This window comes from Trichomycterus rosablanca, chromosome 1, assembly GCF_030014385.1.
Source record: "Trichomycterus rosablanca isolate fTriRos1 chromosome 1, fTriRos1.hap1, whole genome shotgun sequence".
Lineage (NCBI taxonomy): Eukaryota > Metazoa > Chordata > Actinopteri > Siluriformes > Trichomycteridae > Trichomycterus > Trichomycterus rosablanca.
Genome location: NC_085988.1, coordinates 69,170,254 through 69,193,751, shown reverse-complemented (window position 1 = coordinate 69,193,751; position 23,498 = coordinate 69,170,254). Strand labels below are relative to the sequence as shown.

Sequence of the window (23,498 nt, the reverse complement as noted above, 5' to 3'; positions counted from 1 at the left end):
GTATACTTTCATAAATCTAACACTCCTTTTTCTTCATTTTACAGCTTCACAGTTTAACAGACATTGGCTCCCAGAGTAAGTGAGATGTAAACTGTCAGTATGAGGGAGAGTTTAGGGCAAAGCAAACTGGAAAAAATGGGCCAATGTATAATGAAGGGGAAAAAGCAAACAAAATAGCAAAACTTTACTAAGACCTAGGACACAAAAGCTCAAGATCACATCATTAGCATTTTTAACAGTGTTTTCAAATTTAAGTTGTATTGCATTTTTTGTTTACTAAATAAATTTAACCAAGCCCAGTAGTTTCAGATAGATATGGCTTTATTTCTAGACTTTTAGCATATCCAATTACCCAGTTGCATTATGCTTCCTCTCTACTGATGCGATCCCCGCTCTGATTGAGGAGAGCGAGACTGACACACGCCCCCTTCGACATGTGTGCAGTAGCCGACTGCATCTTTTCACCTGCACGAGGTAAATTCTTTGTGAGAGCCACACCCTGATCAACGCATTATCCCTCAACTCTGTGCAGGCGCCATCAATCAGCCAGCAGAGGTCGTAATTGCCTCAGTCATGAGGAGTTCCTATCAGTCTCCCATTTTGTATGAACAACTCCAGCTGGATGGCAGAGCTGAGTTTCGAACCAACTAAGTCGAAATGTCAGCTCTGGTGTGCTAGCATGTTTTACCGCTGCGCCACCTGAGCGCCACAGCTAATTTATTTTTAATCATTTCTTTTTTTCAGAAGTGATGCAAGTGATGCACACCAGTGATGCACACCAGAAGCTCTATTTTAGATATGGTGGCACAGTGGCTTTATTCATAGCATACAAATCATAAAGTTAATGTAGAGGCTAAAAATACCAGACTAAATTTTTTGCTACAGAAGAAAATATAAACAGTGTTTCAAACTGATTTTATATAAGAGCGTTTGCATTTGCATTACTGAAAAAGTAAATAGTAACATTTAACTGAAATCTCATGGTATTTTAAAAGGAAATGTCTTTGTGTGGATTCAGTTCCTAATAAGAAAGCAGTTGATCTGGTGGAACATCACAGCAGCACACCCAATCACACCTTCTAATAAAATATATTTGATATATCCAAACATTTTAAAACTGTGCTGCTTTGATCCAAGTTCCTGTCAACATTAGTTTTACAGAGCCAGACGTGATCCCACAACAAGCACACACGTTATAAAAATCATACACAGATATTCGTCTTAAAAGTGGATGGAAGTAGAATGATTTTGCAAGACAAGAACTGTGCTGTTAACCTGGTGGATGTAACCTTGTGAGTGCTTGCTTTTTATTTTCAGTTCCTTACTAACTTAATTCTTCAGACTTTTCTGCTCCTGTTACATAATCATGTCTGCTTTCAGCAAGGCTCAGCATGACAGATTATCATGACAGTCATGATGTTGGAAATGTTAATAACATTATTTGAACAGGTTTGCAACATGGATCCTGGGGACCTGGTTTTAATTCATACTGGTCAATGTTCTAATTTAGCCCTATATGTAGGTGAGTGAGTAAACATGTGGGTATGCATTACCCTGTGGTGGATTACTTCCTTCGTATTGCCCATTGTTTCGAATGGCACCGGACACACTGCAGTCCTGACCAGGATGAAACAATTGGTGTAAATAACAGAATTAAAATATAGACACAGAAAGAGGTGGTTAAATAATGATCATTTTATTGGCTGTACACAAATGCATGTCATTAAACAATTGCACTGTAGCTGACCTGTAACACTCTTCTTTTACACTGGTAAAGTCGACCACGTCCTTTATATTTACACTTAGTTTAATATAGATTTATATATATATGTCTCCTTTGTACAATGTACAAGATTGCAACTGAGTGAGATAAAGTTAACAAACAAACTCCCATAAAGTCAGACTCAGTTAAAGCATGCAGGTTTGTTTGAGGGACATCAAAGGAAAGCAGAGCCAGAAGCTGCTGTTTCTGTAAGCATGTCTTAGTAGCAGCCAAAGCAGATAAAGTCAAAGCCAAGACACACTGAGCGAGTTGATATTTAATCTGAAGAAGTGTTTTAAAATTCCACATACAACACAATGGCCTCTAGTTCCACAGGTCTTTAGTGAATATGTAATTAGGGTAGTACTGAACTACAGGACTAATCCACTAATTAAACAGCTAAAGACAACTGTTGTAAGTATTTATTATTTCTCAATTCTGTGTATGCAAAAGATCACATAGACTAATTCCTGCAGTTGTGTAATATTTTGATATACTATTATAGCTCCAGAAGTAAATGAAATCCATCAGTAGATGTGTCCTGAAGCATTTTCATTAGTAATAACGGCAAGTGTACACTTGAAATGTACATTTCATTTTGACACACATACATAAGAACAGACACAACAATCGACTAAAAAGTGAAGACATTTAAAAAATAAATATGATTGTCTTATCTACAACAACACAGCTCAGAGAAATATGACAATACAACTGATATTCTAAGAAAATAAATCTACTATGAATTCAAATAAAATTATTTTCACAGTTTTAAATTATTTGCATTGTATAATTCCATTGTTAGCTACATATGAATAAACTTTGCTCTAAATCTTATTATACACTGAAAACAGGAAGATAAGCCAACCTTTTTATCAAATCAAACGAACTGATCTCTTTTTGTACAGCTTTCAATTAAAAACTATACAAAATTAAACATGTCATTATACTGTATTTCATTAACTCCTTCAGTGGGTAATATACCTGCCATCATCACATACTGTAGAATTAGAACAGTACATAAAATATATGATACAGTGAGTTTTACTGGGTTACAAATGTGGGTGCACATAATAAAAATCACTGATTATACCAAAACTTAAGGTTGTTTCTCATTTTGCTACAACACCTAAAAACATCTGCATGACAACCTACACAAACTATCTATAAAGCTTATTTCAAGATGTATCAGCTGAAATGAATTTAAATTCTTTGTGTTTTGGCCTGAATATGAATCATTAAGACAATTAATCTATCTCCAGAACACAGAGGAACACTTTGTATAAAAGTGTTCCAGAGAATACAGCTATTAACTGTTAAATATGTGCCCTTCACTTTAAGCTGATGCAACTTTGTACCTTATTTTGCATTCATAGCCACCTACTCAAGCGAGAGAGCAAAGCAAGATCTTAATCATAATGATAATTAAAGCATAATGATGCAGGTTTTCATACTGATGATGCACATCATCTTTTGAAAGTGCATACCTCTCTGTTCATCTTTCTAATAAACCTCTCTTGGCAAACTGTATCACATCATCACTGAGATAACAAGCTGGTTGTCATGAAGTTCTGAAGTAAGCCAGTCTGGAAAATGTCATAACTCACACTTTCACTTAAAATCTTTTACTTAAATGTGCACTGGTAATTTTTTGAGTAAGTAAGTGAAATAAGTGAAGTGAAAAAATTTGGGAATTTTTTATATGACAAATATGACAAAATCATAGTGTATTTGATCATATTATTGAAACAGTTCAATCAAAAGAAATGTGTTATATGTCTGAGAAAACAGTGCCTCAAAAATAAGTCCATTCCTTTTAGTGTTTACATCCCTTATGTTAGTCACAATGTAGAAATACCCAAACGCCCAGCATTCGTTGCCAATATGCATGCTAGGGTCAAAATTAACATAGTGTTACTGTGATTTTTTGAGTTTATTTGTATCCTAAATTTTACCAGCTGCACTTTAACAATACATGACAGCTTGCCATATCAAGAAATATGTCTTTATGACAGATGATGTCTGTTGTAGTAAGTCTTTATAAATGTTTTGCAGGTCATGAAGTTGTCATGAAGAGCCTCTATAGGTGTCATGCAGCCTTATTAAAACATCGCCATGAAGTAATACCAAATAACCTAACAAGAACAACATTTTTGAGCATTCTTAGCACTGGCAGTACATGTTCTTTGGATAAAGTGTCTTATTATTTATCCTTATACATCAGATACTTTGGGTTCAGCAAGTAAAAACACACACCCACGCTGGTATTACAGTCCTAGGATAGGTTTACATCAACAGTTAATGACAGACATACATTAAACATGAAAACAAAACAGAAATCTAACACCAGACATGCATTTTGACAGAAACAGAATTGCACAATTAAAACAGCAACATTAAAGCTTGACATTATCAAACCAAAGCAGTGGTAGAGGTGAAGAAATCCACTTGATCATGATGATGACGACCAGTGTATTTGTGCAGTCATGATTGTGTCTAGCACAGTAGCGAGTAGAGAGTAATCCACAGTTTGGAATGTAACAGAGAATCCTATATGGAGTCATATATGGAGTTAAACTGAATTGTTTTTTCTTTTTATATTTATTACAAAATGTAAAGGCTGCAAAGGGCCCATGCAGTTTATTGACATAGAATATTCATTTCCCACATCCTCAAGGCAATGATGAGCTGCTCAGTTTTCAGTGTACTAAGCACAGTGGTGGTTTTGCAGGTCGTTAAAACTTAGACCAACACACTGAGCGCAGGATATGCTATAGTCCTACAACTAATGCTGTTGCCTAGGAAACAACAGCTAGCAAGTGTTGTATGGCGCACTTGTTTACCATTAAATGTGAACAAAGGAAGCCAAATGAGATACTGTACAGAATATGCACTGTAATCAGGCAAGAAATGTGTTTTTACAGAGCTTGCATTTAAATCCTATTCAAAGCTACAAACCAAACACAAAACAGATCTGAATATCATTTGTAAATGGCACATTACTACCAAAATACAGTACAATTCTAATTGTATGTAGCAAATTGGTTTAAATACTTTTACCACCACATGTCTATAGAGCATTTTGCATTGTGAATGGTGACAGGAACCTTTTTAACAGTTGGTTAAATCCAGATACATTATATCTATTACTGCTACATCTCACTGACATTCTGACAATAATCAAGCTTATATCAAGCTGCATGTTATAGGTCAACAACAAATGCTTTTCATTCTTTTATTAAAAACATAATTGTGATGCAATTTTGTATCTTAAATACTTTATTTAATGTGTTATTATTTGTTTTATATTTATGAATTGTAGAGGGCAATTTCACCATTCAGAAAATGTTAAGCCCATGTCTGCACTGATTTCCACAAGTCCAAAAACATGCAGTCAGGCCAACTAGAGCCACTAAAATTGGTCTAAGTTAATGTGTGTGTGTGTGTGTGTTTGATGGACTGCCAACCTGTGAGGGCTGTTTTCATCCAATGGACCCACCTGACCAGTATAAATCACTGGTTAAACAGACAACCAATTAAAGAATAATGCACATTGTTATTGACCCATACACACATTATGCATAAAGTTCTAGATACACTGTTGAGAGATATTTCAATGATTTCTGCATTTCTGATCTCTTTGCATGGTCCACCCCTCATGTTCTTTTAATTACATTAAAGTTATTTTTATAATGTTAGCTGTGTTTAATTGCAATCAAGAAATTTTTTTCTTTGACCTGCCTACTTGACAGAATTGATTTAAGTTCCACCAAATAACATGTACAGCATTTACCAAATGCTTTTATCCAATGTGAATTGGTTGTAACTGAAGGTTAAAGGCATGGTTAAGGGTCATAAATAGTGGGGAGTTGGCAGAGGTGGGGTTTGAACCAGCGATGTTCTGATCAACAGTTTAGTTGAGCCAAACACTGAGCCACCACTGAAATTAGTCTGTTTCCTTGCATGGACTTTAGATTCAGAAACCTTGGGGTAACCTTCCTTCTTCATTATTGCAGCACACCTAGTTCACCGTCAACAAAACAGCCCAAGATCACAAAGTTCACTGTCTTTCAAATAAACTTCTGGTTTTTGTGGTCAAATAACTAATCTTTGTTTTATTTGACTACAGTACTTTTGTCCATAAGGCTTTGTTTTGTCCACATTTATATTTCCACCTGTTTAACCACCTGTTTTTTTCTGGACAGATCATCTTCCACAAAACATTAGGCGACAGTTTGGATTTTCATTCCAAACCTTGGCAGAGTACTTTGTACTTGTTTATACTGCTACCTTAAGGCAAGAAATTGCTCCAAAAAGTGACAGTTCCTAATTGAAAATCTATAATCTGGTTTCCAAGATTTGTTGACTGAACTTTAAAGTAATAGTTGTGGCTCAGTCTCAGACATTCTGGTCTGTCACTAGCTGTAATCAATCACAATTTTCAATGAGTAATTTAGAGGCCATGCCTTAAAGTTAAATGACATCATGAATAACATTTTGCACTAGTAAAAGAATAATTTTTGTTGGTGTGTTTGTTTTTGACACAGATTTTTTCTGAAAACCTAATATAAATACGAGGGATCTTTAAAAAGTTTCTGCACTTTTATATTTTGGTTGGAAACGGTGAGGGTGGGAGGAGTAGTAATTGGTCGTGTCCAAGAGAATGAGAGACAGCGTATAGTCTGGATTTAGCGCCATCTGATTTCCACCTTTTTGAATGCTCAAAGAAGCTTTAAGGGAAAGAAAATTTTCATGTGATGATGATGTGACAGCAGCGGTGCATAAGTAGCTACACGCTCAACCAAAAACATTTTTTGCTGATGGCATTAAAAAGTTGGTACGACGCTGGGAAATTTGCATGGCAAAGGAAGGTGACCAAGTAGAAAAGTGATGTCATTTGTTTTTGAAATTCCTAATAAATAGAGTTTTAAAAAGTGTGGACACTTTTTAAAGAACCCTCGTATACATACATATGTAATCAAAGGAACAGTTTCAGAAATCATTGAAATCAATGACATGATGAAACACATCAGAAGGTAAATACAGTATTTACTGTAAATACAGACCATAATGCCATTACTCATTACCAGATGGAAAAATAATGATGAAAATACAGCCAATAAAAGCCTTTTTATATAACATGTAGCAGGGGCTCTTTCATAATCTGCAGATCCACTCAGCATAAAAAAACCTTGCTTTTCCCAGCAATTATAATGTCAGAATTCCATCAAGGTATTTGAAATGTAACATATGTTTTAGAAGTGGTGATGGCGAATCTTTTGCAATTATTAATCAGTTGTGAAAACAAAAACAGACATAAAGTAATGCCTCCTGGTATACAAAACCCCGGAGTTTAAATCTCTGAATGCTTACAAAATCAGATGTGACAGTTCATCCACAATCACACAGTAATCCAGAGACGGTAAACTCCTGCATGGAATCAGGTTATCAAACAACAGAGCCTTTGGAGGAGGACAGGTGGATGGAGTGGATGCGAGTAGCCAGGGTTCCCTCTAGGTCATGAAGGACATCATAGGCGGGGCCAGGGCTCTCGGGAGGAACCTCATACAAGAGCTGCTTAAAGTTTTCCAGCTCGATTAGGAGCACCATGTTCTTCAGGAAGTAGCCCTCGATGAAAGCTGCCAGCTCGGTGGCACACAAGAACTAGGAATAAATTTTGCATTAACTCATTTCACAGACTCAGTAAAATATTTATGGTGTAGTGAATAAATTAGAAATGGCTTTGAAAGAACCCTAAACATTTGCACTAAAAGTATTTTTTTAATGGAAAACTAATTTACACCTGTATATTGTTATATATGCAAATAATTTGCATTTAATTTTAGAATAGTTTATCCTGGTAAACAATTTACATGTTATAATCAAAACCAAATATATGATCATTCAAGTAGTTCATGTTAGATTTATAAATCAGATTTTTAACCTTCTCTACTTTTTAAAACTGCTTCTAATAAAAATATAAAAGAGCTGAACATGCATGGAGAAGAAAGCGGAAAGCTCTGTTTTCAAAGCATTTATTAAAGATGCTGGAGAATATAATCCTCTTCATCCAGAGAGCCAGATTATGCTTTTTTTTCACTCACAGTTATCCTGGGATTCATTATATTTTAAAGGCCATTTTTGTGTTTTAGATCAATGTTTACAATTACTATTATGCTGTTTTTACTAACAAACTTATGTTTCCCCCCCAAAACATCCCTGATCCCTTTTTTGTTTGGTATTTTCAATCCAGCAGATTAGTGGCCAAAGCTGAGATACAAACTCAGAAAGTTCGGAAACCCAGCGCTGGTGCACTCGCAAAATATCCTGCTGCGCCACTTGGGCACCTATTAATGAAATTTTGTTTGCAATCAGTATGTTAAACTGGCCCAGACATTACCTCAAACCAAACCTAATGTAACCTTTGTAAGCCAGTATATGACTCCTAAAAGCATATACAACAGTAATCAAACAAGCTGCATTCTAACACACAGTCCTCCATATTAAATAGTTTATCTGATTAATACACTGCTAATTATTTAACATAATAAAATACGGTTTGTGTTGCAGCCAGAAAATCACTTATAATAATAAACAGTGTAACATAAACAAAGGCCACCTGTCAAGCTCCAATGGCAAAAAAAAATTTAAGCATGTCATTTAAGTGTAAAGTTGTGTCTTGTTTTAATAACACATTTAGGGAGAAAATTAACACATTAACACAGTGTAAATAACACATTCAGAAAAAAAAAAGATACCTCTTGCGGGAACTGTTCAGATGTTAAAGCATTAGAAGAAATCTTAATCAGAGTTTAAAATAAAGGATGATGTGTTTCTTTGTTGATCATAATCGAGACCATGTAGTAAATAAATACTAAAAAACATCTGAATTGAAACTCAACACTGTGCTATTACCTACAGTAAAGCATTTGATAAACTTTAAAACACCTTAAAGCAAACTAAGTAAAATGGTTAACCAAACTGTAAAACTGTCACAGAGTTGTGAGCAGCTATATTCTTTAGTTGTCAATTTTCTAAGTTTCTCTGTTTGGTTTTTTGATGAGCAGTTGATTTGGTGGACTGGGTAGCTGGTGTGGCTGCACTCAAAATTTTTTGTTCTTTTGGAGTCTGTTTGCTTTGATTTACGTGTTTTCTGGAGATCCTGCCAAATGTACACAGCAAAAATTGGTGTTGAAACTTCAGAGTTAAACATTTCAGAGTTGATTTTCACTCTCAAAGTGTCATTTTAACACATTTGGATTTAAATTGTGTTCAGTGTTGGAGTTGTTTGGCAGAGTTGATTCGATCGGTGTTAACCTAACTCCACAGATATGTAATTAAACTCCGCCCATGCATTTAGATTTAATTCAACTCCACCCATGAATTCAGATTTAATTAAACTCCGCCCATGCATTTAGATTTAATTAAACTCCGCCCATGCATTTAGATTTAATTAAACTCCACCCATGCATTTAAATTTAATTAAACTCCGCCGATGAATTTAGATTTAATTAAACTCCGCCCATGCATTTAGATTTAATTAAACTCCGCCCATGCATTTAGATTTAATTAAACTCCACCCATGCATTTAAATTTAATTAAACTCCGCCGATGAATTTAGATTTAATTAAACTCCGCCCATGCATTTAGATTTAATTAAACTCCACCCATGCATTTAGATTTAATTAAACTCCACCCATGCATTTAGATTTAATTAAACTCCACCCATGCATTTAGATTTAATTAAACTCCGCCCATGCATTTAGATTTAATTAAACTCCACCCATGCATTTTACTTCTTCGGTTGGAGACAAGGAGAAGACGGCGCCATTTTCTTTCTTTCAAATTTACATGGTAAGTGTAATTAATTCAGTCTTAATGAAAGTGTATATTGATGATGATATTGTCAGTCTAAAACATAGCTGTACTGAAGGATGTGTGTGTGTGAGAGTGAGAGAGAAAGTTTCTGTTTTAAGTACGCTCCACAAATTGACTGCAGCTGATTGCTGCCACTTAAGTTACATCAGCTGCTTTAGGTCCTGTGTGATTTTCTGTTTACGTATTTAGCCATCTAGTCAGCTAGGTTAGCAAGCTAAATGACTTGTTCTCTCTCTGCCTGCTGGGGACCTGTGTACTGTGGTTGTTTTGTGTTTTTTTTTTCAATTATTATTCTGGGCAAATGGTTGACATATTGGTGACTCATATGATTGATAATCATGGGTATGTGTGTTCCATATTCTTTTTATTTGTGCCAAATAACTGCATGACAATTGCATAAATTTAAATTAGATATTTAATCTCTTTTCAGATTAAATGAGAATCTGAGAAGATGATGAGGGAGATTTTTCAGCACCGCCAGAAACTTGTTAATGATCCAGGCAGAAGTGCTGATATCCTTTCCACCTTCCCAAGATTTCTGGATACAAAAGGATTGGTAAGTTTGGAATGATGTTTATACTGGGTTGAAATTAAGCATTTAATGTAGTAGTACAACTAGTAGTTTAAAATTAATTATTTATTAAAGCTTGATCAAGACTTCACTCTCCTGTTTTGATGACAAGATGGAATGTGTTCTTCAAGCCAAATATCATAAAAGAGGCCAAGAGGCTCACTTCAACTGTTTTGGGGGAAAAAAAGTGACCAATAGATAGACATTACAAAACTCAACACCTCTGTAAAAGTATTAAATTTGATGAATTTTCCATTATTTGATTGTGACTTTGTCTTCAGTCTATGACCAACAACTGGCCTCCCTGTTGTTGCTTTTGCATTTTCACCTGCCACCACCAGGGAAAAATAAATGTTATTTTTGAAAATTATTTGGTGTATTGGAATTAATTCTTCTAATTATTAAAAGAATAATTTAGGGAGTTAAATGAACACTACTGAAAAAGTAAAATATAACTCAGAGCAGTGTTATTTTTAGATAGGACCCAACAGTGGCTGCATAGCAGAGCCTGGATTTGAACCGCCAATCTTCCGGTTGATAGCCCAAAGCTCTACCCACTAGACTACCATGGTCCAATTTTGTCAAAATTTTGTCCCCTTAGTGTTACTTTAACTCTGTTTTATGAGTTATAACACAAACCCTGACATGGTGTTAAACATTTAACTATTTTGAAAGAGTTGATTTAACTCTGCAGAGTGTGGAGCTATATAAACCCTGAAAAAGTGTTAAAATCAACTCTGTGGGAGTTAATTCAACAGTGGACTTTTTGCTGTGTAGTGTCTCTGCTGTTACATATGCTGTCACCCTGCACCTGAGTTGTCAAACTATAGAACCCAATTGCAGGAGACTAAACCAGGAAACAAAGGGAGGGGAAATAATAACTGACCAAAGAAACAAATATTAAAACTTTGGGAAAAAGTAACACAAAATTAACCAAAGCAGCAGCCAGAATCAGGACAGAAAAAACATAAAAGCCAGATAACCACATTACAGGAGCAGAGACACTACATTTGGCAGGATCTCCAGAAAACACGTAAATCAAAGCAAACAGACTTCAAAAGAACAAAAAATTTTGAGTGCAGCCACACCAGCTACCCAGTCCACCAAATCAACCGCTCATCAAAAAACCAAACAGAGAAACTTAGAAAATTGACAACTAAAGAATTCAAGACACTGGCAGCACATCCATGGAAAAACTCCAGCTACAGAAACCAGAAAGCCACTATTGTTTACCAAAAGATTTCCAGAAAACAAAAACTCGAGATTGCTAGTGAGAGAACTAGCAGAAAGGAGATCTGCACGTTGTCAACCTGGTCAGTGTGGAAATGATAGGTCAAAATGTTACAAAAGCTTTTACTTGTTTAAGATTTAGTGTCTGTGCTGTAAATTAAACTCATTTGGTGTTAAACAGGTTTAGATTTTACAATAGTGGAAGTAGCCTGTCCTCATTTTCAGTGCAAATTATTACCAACAACTTTCTTGTTAAAGAGCACAGCTAGCCTTGCAACAAAATAATAAATATGACTAATGACCAGTCCCAGTTCCAATTTCATACAAATATTTATATAGTAAAGGAAATATGTAAAAGTTTTCTGCTGAATAAAATAAAGATAAATATTACACTACAGAATTAATCTCAAGTGTTTCTGAAGCTCCTGGTAGCTACAGAGCCCTAAGCAGTTCTTTATGTTGTTTTTGGGTAAAGCTAACACTGACTACTGTTAAACCGTGTCCATAATACCTGATTTTAGCCATAACCTTAATATTCTCATTTCTATAATAGTATTCTAGCTGAGCAATATTCATTAGTTATTCATTACTTTCATAAATGAAAGTAAACAGCTGAACAGTTGTAAATAGCGACACAAAGCATTGTCTGTAACGAAACATACTGCCTTACCTTTGCATGTTTGTAAATGTCAACACACGTCTCTATGGTGATGTTCTTAGAGCAGATAATCTCACAATGATGCTGGAGGGCCTCGAGCTGAAAAAACCTGGCTGCAGAGAGGAGCTGTGGAAGACACAGAGGACTATAGCTCTACCACATAAATCCATAAAAAGCACAATTAATTATTATTGTGGATTTACAGATTTAAATAAAGGTTTATTGATCTAAGGTGGAAGCATCATGAGATAATTCAGGTAAATTAAGCATTTAAAGGTCCTCTATGTAGACAGTTAATGCACATTTTGCCCATCTAATAATTACGGACATATTCCTGGATGACTAAATAAATGATCATATTTACGAGGCAGAAATGATTCAGAAGGTGTGGGAACAGTTGGCAAAGCCTGGCAGTCATAGCTTCAGAGCTGGATACTTTCATCATGTTTTATGACACATACACATTAGCCAGTGAACAGACAGATGACGAGCAGATATTGGATGAGTAATTAAATAACATGATAAAAACAAACAAAAAGAAAAACTGTTATAATACCTCCATGACTTCAGTGTTTCTGATATGCAGTGACTCAGTCCCACCACAGTACAGATACTGCATCACCAACTACAACACAAAGCACACTTACTTAGTGCACACAGGAAATTGGTTGTGTGTATATATACAGATCAGCCATAACATTAAAAACACTTCCTTGTTTCTACACTCACTGTCTATTTTATCAGCTCCACTTACCATATAGAAGCACTTTGTAGTTCTACAATTACTGACTGTAGTCCATCTGTTTATCTACATACTTTTTTTAGGGAGGCACGGTGGCTAAGTGGGTAGCACTGCAGCCTCACAGCAAGAAGGTCCTGGGTTTGATCCCCAGGTGGGGCGGTCCGTGTTCTTTCTGTGTGGAGTTTGCATGTTCTCCCCATGTCTGTGTGGGTTTACTCCGGGAGCTCTGGTTTCCTCCCACAGTCCAAAGACATGCAAGTGAGGTGAATTGGAGATACTAAATTGTCCATGACTGTGTTTGATATAACCTTGTGAACAAAGTGTGTACAACACGATGATAAAATCCTAATAAATAAATAAACATACTTTTTAGCCTGCTTTCACCCTGTTCTTCAATGGTCAGGACCCCCACAGGACCAACACAGAGCAGGTATTATTTGGGTGGCGGATCATTCTCAGCACTGCAGTAACACTGACTGGTGTGGTGGTGTGTTAGTTTGTGTTGTGCTGGTATGAGTGGATTAGACACAGCAGCGCTGCTGGAGTTTTTAAAATACCGTGTCCACTCACTGTCCACTTTATTAGACACTTCTACCTGGTTGGTCCACCTTGTAGATGTAAACTCAGAGACAATTGCTCATCTATTGCTGCTGTTTGAGTTGGTCATCTTCTAGACCTTCATCAGTGGTCACAGGACGCTGCCCACGGGGCGCTGTTGGCTGGATATTTTTGGTTTGTGGACTATTGTCAGTCCAGCAGTGACAGTGAGGTGTTTAAAAACTCCATCAGCACTGCTGTGTCTGATTCACTCATACCAGCACAACACACACTAACACACCACCAACATGTCAGTGTCACTGCAGTGCTGAGAATGATCCACCACCCAAATAATACCTGCTCTGTAGTGGTCCTGTGGGGGTCCTGGCCATTGAAGAACAGCATGAAAGGGGACTAACAAAGCATGCAGAGAAACAGGTGGACTACAGTCAGTAATTGTAGAACTACAAAGTGATTCTACAGTATATGGTAAGTGGAGCTGATAACATGGACAATGTGTGTAGAAACCAGGAGGTGGTTTTAATGTTATGGCTGATCGGTGTATCTATATAACATCACAAAAGCATTCCAAACCTGAAAAATGTTGTACTTCACATGGCTAATTTCAATGCATGTGTTCTCAGCAGCTGGTCTGTTTGAAAGCAGAGACTTAAATCTAAATAAAAGAAATGGAGAAAAAAAAGAATAAAACATTTTTAATTTAAATCAAACCTTTTATTGCAATCATATTTCTAAAGCATAAGGATACTTAGTACACTTTACACTGTGCTGTAAGACTGTCAAACACTTGTCATAAACATGACATGACAAGTATCTAATGAACTGTGATGACTGTCTGTGTCCAGTGTTTTAGGGCTCTAGTGTTTGCTCAACCAGTAAATAATATGATAGCTGTCACAATTTATAATGCATGACAATTCTTATCCAGATGACAAAACATATTTTGTTAACATTCGGTCGAACTATAATATCATTTGTTTTTATGATATTTTCCCATAAAGAATTTAGATGATAAGTGTAGTTAACATTTGTTCTTTTTATTTGTTGTTTACTTAAATAACCATGCTAAAATCTAGGCAAAACTTTCTATTTGTTTATATGAAATTGCAAATCCATTTCTTAAGAAGTCTGGACATTTCGTAAAATGCAGTAAAAACAAGAATCTGTGATGTGAGATTTCCAATTTTTTCACTGGCCAGCTTAGACCTATTCTGTAAATACAAACAAATTTACAATTTGATGCCTGTAACACACGCAAAAAAAATCTAAGACAAGAGGTATGTTTACCACTGTGTTACATCACCTTTCCTATTAATTACACTTTTTAGGCGTTTGGGAACTGAGGGTATTAATTGTTGCAGTTTCGTGAGTGAAATTTTTGTATTTTCTTGCTGTATACAAAACTTTAGGTGCTCAACAGTCAATTTGCATTTCACCTTTTCATGATGCACCACGCACCTTCAATAAGAGACAGATCTGGGCAGGCAGGTCAAGCACACATACACAGTGTCTACATTGTTGTAGAACATATAGAATAATGCCTACCATTATCCTGCTGAAATAACCTGTGACGTCTTCCTGTGAAGAGAAGTCTTGTGGTTGTATTTATCTATCAAAAATCCCAATATATTCCTCTGTGTCAATGGTACCTTCATACATATGCAAGTCACCAACTGTGTGGGTACTGATGCACCATGACAGATTTTGGCTTTTGCACCTTTTGCTGATACAGTCTGGATGGACCTTTTAGACTTTGGCACAAAAACAGGTTGAAACATGGACTCATCTGACTTCTGTATAAAACTGATGTATAAAGGCCTTTATGTGAAGAATGGCTGTATGTAGTATCATATTACTATATAACACAATAGCATGACGGTTTCTCATGCAATGATATTTAAGAGTTCACATTCACACACGTTCAACACTTGTTTCCAGCCTTTCCCTAGATGGATTGAGAATTCTTTCAAGATTTTTTCTTTCAAGATTATTTGCAATCTTCTGTTGAGCAGTGCTCTTTTGAACATGATAAACAATTACCTTACAAGTTTGTAACAAAGTGATTCTTTTATACTTATTCACGATATTCTAACTAGAATGTTCGATTTAATTTTGACTCTGATTTTACCTCTGTCACAACATTTTTTAAGTGTGTTGCAGAGTGTATCAAATAAAAAATTTGTACATATTTACAAAATACAATGTAATCGTTTACTAAAAACATAGGACCTTGGATCTTTTCCTTTGACCTTGACCAAAGGTCCACTGGCTGATGAAAGCAATTACACAAAGAAGAAAGGAGCACACTTCCTCCACAACTACATGAGGTTGTAGTTGTTGCCACTAAAGGTGGCACGACCATTTTTTAAACATTAAGGCAGCTGATATTTTTTTTCTTTACAGAACCATATGGTGTGTTAGAGCTTTAGTTTTTTCCTCAATAAATACTAAGATAATTTAAAACCATATTGTGTATTGTATGTTTACATAGGATGTCTTTATATTGTGTTTACATTTAGTGTAAGAATCTAAAATAAATGTATATGCTAAAATAGTATCAGTTAGGCAGGGGGCAAATATTTATGGCACTTTGTTATTTGGTTGTCAAATTAATTTAGTTACATTTCATCACACTGTACACACATTTGCTCTATTCTGACACCATAATCTTACCTGGCAGATGCAGTAAAGAGCAACACCTTGTGAGCATAAAACGGTTTTCCCTCCACCAGGAACGTTACGTCAGACATCTCTTTATTATTCAGAAAGTGTGGATCTAAAGAGGCATTCAAATGAGAGCTTATTAAACTAAAATAAAGACATTTTCATGTTCAGTGAGCATGAACACACTACAGATCACTGCACTACTTACTGCACTACAGCAGAAGAAAAAAAAAAAAAAAAAACTTTAAAAAAGACTGTAAGCAGTTCCTGTGTGAGGTAATATCTGATATCCTGTCTAGGTGGCAGTAGTGCTACTCCATAGCAAAAAATACTTTCACTGCACTTTTACTAACTGTAGCAATAAAAACCACTTTTTTTATATTAAAGTTCAAAAATAGCTTAAACAGATTTTATATTTCACTGTGATAAACAAAAACACTGACAGCACTGACACAGCATTCTGCTATTTACAAAATTCCAGGCTTCTGGGAATCAGAAAATAATTTCACAACCACAGCTGATGGCAATGAAATTGTGCTGGCAAAGCTGTACTGAAGTCAGTGTTCCGAGCTCAGATTTAACCAAAGCAAGAGTATTTGTACTCACCCAGTCGGGAGGTCTGTTTCTTTTTGATCTCTGTCAGCTTGGGGATTGGGAAAGGCCCATAGCATTGTGTAAAGATCACAGACAGCTGCTGGCTGATGACTTCATTCTGTGGATGAAATGCACATACACACAGAGGTTTTATTGTAGGTATGATTGTAGGAGTGATGACTTACACGCACTTACTGCTAAAATACATTTCACTAACATTGAGACAACAATACAGGTAACTGAAGTATATAATTTGGAACATAAATATACTATGTGGCCAAACGTATTTGAACATACATCTTAATTATTAAGTTCAGGTGTTAAAGTCACATAAACTGCCAACAGGTGTATAGCATCAGTTTAATTAATGGCCCATATTGGCAATTCTGCACTTTTTTCAGAAAATGCACCACTTCTCCCTCAAAATTGTTGCACAACAAGTATTTTGATATTTGCATGTTTATTTTTTCCATTTGGGTTGGAAAACACAAAGCTGAGGAAAAAAAATCTTAACACTATTCTACACAAAGCTCTAGAAATGGACTGGACACAATTATTGGCACCTCCTCACAGAACAACAGTGTCGGCTCGCAATATCCATCATGGTCTGAATAAAATGACATGCTATGGTAGGAGACCCAGGAGGACCCTACTGCTAAAAAAGCATGCCAGAACTTACCTAAAAGTCATTTTGAGGCCTTTAAAGAAAAAAAAAACATGGTTCCTACAGTCAAACATGGTAGCTCAGTGGTTAAGGTTTTGTACTAGTGTTAAGAAGGTTGCTGGTTCAAGACCTTTAACCCTCAATTACTTGCATTGTATACAGTCACAATTGTAAGTCACTTGGAATAAAAGTATTTGCTACATGCCATAAATGTAGTAAACACACTGCTTTAATACATCAACAAATCTGAAGACTAAGTTTTGGAGCACAATGTAAGGCCCAGTGTAATAAAATTGGATTTGTTAGAGCTCATGGTTCTTCCAGCAGAACTATGACCCAAAGCATGAAGACAATGGTTTAAGACAAAGTGCAGAAGAGTTCTGAAGTGGCCTGCAATAAGCCCAGATATAAATCCCATCAAACACATCAAAACAGCAGTCCGGTGATGGCTCCTTTCAAATCTGAGAAGAGTGGTACCAGTAGAGAGGTGTAAGAAATTTTTTATAGTTCCAGAAAGAGATCATTTCAGTTATTGTTTCCAAAGGGAACAACCACCCAACCAACCAATCACTCACTCACTTTCTCAATGGCTAATGCTGCTTTCACATGATAAGTCTTTTTTGCTTTGTTCACCACAAGACCAGGTCAATATTACGGCTTACCAATACAAATTTGCTTTCTGCTGGATGTGCAACTTAAAAACAATACAAAATATTGACAAAAATGACCAACTGTTCTGTTAGTGTATTTCCATGCAGTTTGTATGAAATGTATTTTAATTTAAAACAAGAAAGTTCTGGCAATGGTTGTCATTTGGAGATATTTGGTGAGAATATCAGGCAACTGCCGTTTGGGAGAACAGGCCTGACTTGTGCTCATCCAATTTCATCATCAAGCTCAGACAGACTTTTGACAGTTCAGTGGCAGGGAGGGAGTTCTGCCAGGAGGAGTTATCCAACAATCTCAAAGATGAGTCCAACAAACTCAAAGAGCTTTCAAATCTGGCCATTCATCTAATCCCAGACCTCCATGGTATCCTAGCCTCTTTACCCAGATCTACTGATGCAGAGGGGTGAGCCAATGCAACTTGGCAATATCCGCTTCCCAACTCATGCTTTAGTTAAGACCTTTATGGCAACTAAATCCAATGCTTTTCAGCTCTTTTTTGGAACGTGTTACAAACCTTTTTAATTTTCATCTTTCATACTCTCCCACCTTTTCTAGTTTGAAGTTGTATCTTTTCTCAACGCTTGACAGTGAGTAAAACTAATTATGATGTGGGAGATAAAGAACTGCTAGCAGTCAAGTCCGCACTAGAGGAATAGAATCACTGGCTTGAGGGAACCACCGACCCATTCCGGATCTGGACGTACCATAAAACTTGAAATACATTTGAGACGGAAAGCGGTTAAGTCCTTGTCAGGCCAGGTGGGCACTATTCCACTTCATACTATTCTATCAATCGGGCTTGAAGAATGTGGAAGCCCAGCTTCCTCTCCAGACAGTAAGAGCCTTCAATATCGGTTACCCCCAACAAACCAATCATACCAGGATTGTAAGTGGTAAAAAAAGTGGTAAAAAAGTAAAAAAATAAGAAAAAAAAAGAGAAAGAAGGCATTTTTTACCATACACTCCAACTAAGGAGGAAACCTTGAACCTAATATTGGTTTTCTGTGAACATAAGCAGTGTTTTCTGGGTGATCTGAGGGCTACACAAGTCCCCTTATTTATATCTAATTTCAGTATAAACTCAATCATCCATTGTTATAATCTGCACGGATTGATTTCAGTGTTCGGCTCCTTTAAGCAGAATCAATTTATGTCAGATGTCTCTTTTGAGTGCTTTATGCCTCGCAACATGCAGCCGGATAGCACTCAAGGTGGAGAGCTCATACCTCCCAAGGTCCCGAGTCTGAATCTCGCTTTGGGCAAGTGAGAGAAAATTAAGGATTGATCCATCCAGTCACAAGCACTCTTTTAACATTCAGTTCTCTATTTTTCCACCATGTCGAGGTGGTGAATAAACTTCCAGCATGATCACCACCACTTCTATTACACAAGAATTAGTAAACATAGGATTGCTATCTAAAAAGCAAACCCGGGATTCCTATTTTACAACTTCCTAGTCGTCAGGCTGTATTTTTCTTACAACACAATGGTTCTAATGTAAAGTGAAACAGTTCAGGGATTTGTGAAACAATGAGAATGAGTTTTTCCTCGCCATGCATGTGCTTCGCTTTTTAATCAGGACTCTGAGTGCTGCAATAGCTGTAAAAAAAACGAGAATCAAATCAGTACAGCTGCATAGTGTGTGACGCTCAAGGTAGCGCAGTGGGATTGTAAGCAGCTCCATATCTTTATAGAAAACATTCTCACAGCCAGCACAAAAGAGGTTTGCCACAAATGTTACCATACCATACCACCTTAAAAAAATTACTACATCTCTACTTACATCTCTACATATACCACAGCAGTGTAATTATATCTGTATTATGCTGTATTACACAAAATGCTAAAAGATAAAAACTATTTTTAGGATAATTTCTGTCAGGTCACATGCAAGGTTAAGTGTGAGCATGCTCAGACAAACCTTGTTGGCTCGGAGGATCTGAAACATGAGTGGCAAACCATGCGTGATGAGTTCTTCAGTGTATTCATCTTCCTGAATGCAACTAAAGTCTTTAAGCAAACCCTGGATCAGTGGCCGTCTCTGCTGCAGAAAGCACGTCTTTAGAGACTCCAGCCATGTGTGGAGAGTCCACGGTACACCTGCACACAAAGAAAATTCACCTGTCATTCAGTTAGAATCTGATATTGTCAAATATTAAGGTGAATTTAATGATAAGAGGGTTTGTGGTCAGTATATCGGATTACATATACAGTGTCTTGAAAAGTATTCAGCATCCAAATAACATTTCAAATTTTGCAGCTGAATTAAGCAATGCACATTGTCAAAAATAATAAAAAAGTAATTAAGTCCATTATTTATTTATTTATTTATTTATTTATTATTAATGTATTAAGATTTTAATGACAAGTTTTACACACTTTGGTTACATTCATAACAGAACAGGTAGTTACTGGTTATGCAACATTTATCAGTTAAAGTTTTTAATGTCACACACAGTCATGGACAATTTTGTATCTCCAATTCACCTGTGGGAGAAAACCGGAGCTCCCGGAGGAAACCCACACATACACGAGGAGAACATGCAAACACCACACAGACCAAGGACACAGACCTGCTCCACTTGGGGATCGAATGCAGGACTTTCTTGCTGTGAGGCAACAGTGCTACCCACCGAGCCATCGTGTCACCCCAATGACATCCATTAAAAATAGAGATTTTTAAATAAAGAAAGTTGATGATCATAAGTAGATTATTTGGTGTCCTGATCTTAAGTTCATTAATCATCTGTGATGGGCTTAAGATTTCTGTACATCACTGTATCTGAACGAACTTGTCTTCACAGATTGAAATGAATGTACCAAAAGGAATAAACCAAACTTGATGAATCCAGTTTTAACCAAAAGTGCTTCTGGCTGTAACAAATGTCAAAAGGGACTAATTATTGAACAAGAGGGGGGAAAGTTGTTTACATTTAAGTTATTGATTTTGTTTTATGGTAGATTTTTTGAGAACATTTTAAGAATGAATTCAAATGATTAAATGACTGATTCAAATACTGACATTCTTAATCAAATAAGATAAGATCATTTTTGAGAATTGCTGGGAAATAATCATTTTTCCAGACACTGTAAATGACATGCAATAATAAAAGAAGGGTAACCCCACCCCTTAAATTGAATGTAGTGGATTATGATGACTGGTATGAACATGCAGGTATCAGACCATGTTCATTATACATTCATGCAGCTGTGCTAAATCAGTGCTAACTCATGCAGTTAGCATCTGTGGTGAACCACACGGTGGATGTCTGCGGTAAGCCGAGGAAATCAGCGCTAACAGGCGGCAGATGTGGATGGCGCTCGTGCAGTGTAATTACTAACCCAGACTGCGGATGTCTATGGTAATGTCCACATGGCCATGTTCGGCGCTGTGGTACATGGCCTCTTGAAGGGCCCTCAGTTTGGCCTTGCCTGTGCGCAGTGTGCCTTCTGAGTGACACGTTCGTTTCTCGCTGCCAGCTTCCGATTCCTCAGCCAGAATCTCCTCCAGAGACATCATATCAGCCTTGTCCTTCTCGACCTGGGACAGAAGCTTCCGGAAAACATTTCTGCAAAATCACACAGACTCAGTTAGATTAGACCATTTTTACAAATGAATTATTCATTCAGGAATACATGTAACCAGTGACAGCTGTACAGGGTGTCCCTAAAGTCTGGACACAAAGGAAATATCACTAACTATAACTAACTATATGTTTACTAAAATACACACACATACATATTGCATCACAAATAGAGGAAAACACATTGAAGATGTCATTAATTATATTTTTAATGAAATACAATGTCGAAAAATGTCCAGAGTTCAGGGACACCCTGTACAACAGTGGAAGTCATATTATTAAAAAATCTTAACTCTAAATGCTGTATGCAAAGCTAAAGCAGAGTTAAAATGGTGTAAAATATAATGTGCCTTTTCAAAGCAAGTCCTTCGATATTCGAAACTCATTATCAAGGCATGAAAATTATTTTTCCACATCTTTTCACTGACTGCTCTGGGTCACGATTAGAATTCAAGCAAAGTACACCATAAACATGCCTGGTTTGATTTGTAAAAAGTTACAAATCATAAGTTGCACAGTCTAAAAATTGTCAGGGCTTTACTTGGTCTAGGTTACTGTTGGACTGGTATGGGTCATGTTCTTGTCTTGGTTAGTATTGATCTAATTTGTGTTGAAATCTCTTGGTCTTGGTTCATATGGCCCTTGGACTTGTTTTGATCTTGGTTAATATTAATCTTAGTCTTGTCCTTGTTCCGGGCGGTATTGTTCACGGACTTGTTTTGGTCTTGGCTTGTATGAGTCATCGTGTAAATGTATTTCACTTTTTCCTGAACCACAAATTCGTTATTGTTTTAGGATATATGACGGCGTGAAGGAAACAAGGCACTGTGGTGCAGCGAGGAGAGTGCATCTTAAAAAGCTCTAGTTCTAACTAGGGGTTGAGCCTGCTGTAACTGTCCGTGAGAAGTAAAGAATTTTTGCACATCTGCCACCGCTAAGAAAGCCGGTTGTTTAGAATCACTGGATTTTGTTCAAATTGCTGCACTGTAAATTTAAATACGATTTTATTATGCAGTGCTGGGCATCGGTGCGAGTGCCTGAGTGGGTGTCCACACTCACACTTTGCAGTCCCCCTGCAATGGGGAACGATGATTCTGAAAGTGGAGAAAAACACCAGCTGGTCTTTTATACCTGGCACTGTTAACAGGTCAGTGGTTCACGCTTGTTGGATGGGAGTTTAATAATTATGATAAACAGCAGAAAATAAACAGCAGTGATGTGAGAGATGAAACAGACACATTGTGAAAAATGAGCATTATTTGTATTCATGATGCAGTATGCTGCACTTGTAGCATTGTGTTGGTATATGTGTGTTTACCTGTGTCCATGTGATGCAGCTAGGCTGTATGAGTTCATATCTCCTAAAGGAGCTGAAGTGATGCCATTCCGATATGTGGTGCCAATCAAAGGGTCTGCACCTCTCTCCAAAAGCAGGCTGACCAGCTCAAAATTGCCTGTAGATACACCCAAAAAAGTATAAAACAGTTGTATTTACAACTGATCCATGAACTACAGTGCTTTATAGTAAATATAGGCCTAAAAAATGTTAATTGTGATGCAGATACTGTTCATAGTAAAGCTGTCAGACTGTGTAACATTTTGTCATCAAATCAGGACTAGCAGGCGACAGAATAAGTCTTTTATTTAGGTGCTATTAGCCAATGCATTTCAAATGTGGCAAACATCAAGTTGAAGAATAAATTCCTGTCAGTATAATTATGGGATACTGTTTTGTGATTTATATATTTTTTTTTCATAGCTGGCACGTTTAAAATTTAGCACTATTAGATTTTTAAATATGTAGTACTGAATTAGACCAACAACAATCAACATCTAATTACTGAGATAATCTTGTTTGCATTACTTAGTGTTCTGTCTCTACCACAGTTATTCTTTTCACAAATTCTAGACCTTTTTCTTTTAT

General features: G+C 36.5%; 1 protein-coding gene across 1 annotated transcript in view; it reads right to left on the bottom strand.

The window, feature by feature from the left end:
- Positions 1-7,036: 7,036 nt before the first annotated feature.
- btbd11a (BTB (POZ) domain containing 11a) overlaps positions 7,037-23,498 on the bottom strand; it is a 271,143-nt gene continuing 254,681 nt past the window's right edge. Inside the window, exons 9-17 of the mRNA XM_063005972.1 lie at positions 22,893-23,028; positions 21,333-21,559; positions 19,912-20,090; positions 16,670-16,775; positions 16,073-16,175; positions 13,973-14,054; positions 12,656-12,724; positions 12,112-12,225; positions 7,037-7,426 (exon numbers count right to left, since the gene is read on the bottom strand). Coding sequence (XP_062862042.1) covers positions 7,211-7,426; positions 12,112-12,225; positions 12,656-12,724; positions 13,973-14,054; positions 16,073-16,175; positions 16,670-16,775; positions 19,912-20,090; positions 21,333-21,559; positions 22,893-23,028 — 1,232 coding nt within the window. The 3' untranslated portion in view covers positions 7,037-7,210. The remainder of the gene's footprint in view (positions 7,427-12,111; positions 12,226-12,655; positions 12,725-13,972; positions 14,055-16,072; positions 16,176-16,669; positions 16,776-19,911; positions 20,091-21,332; positions 21,560-22,892; positions 23,029-23,498) is intronic.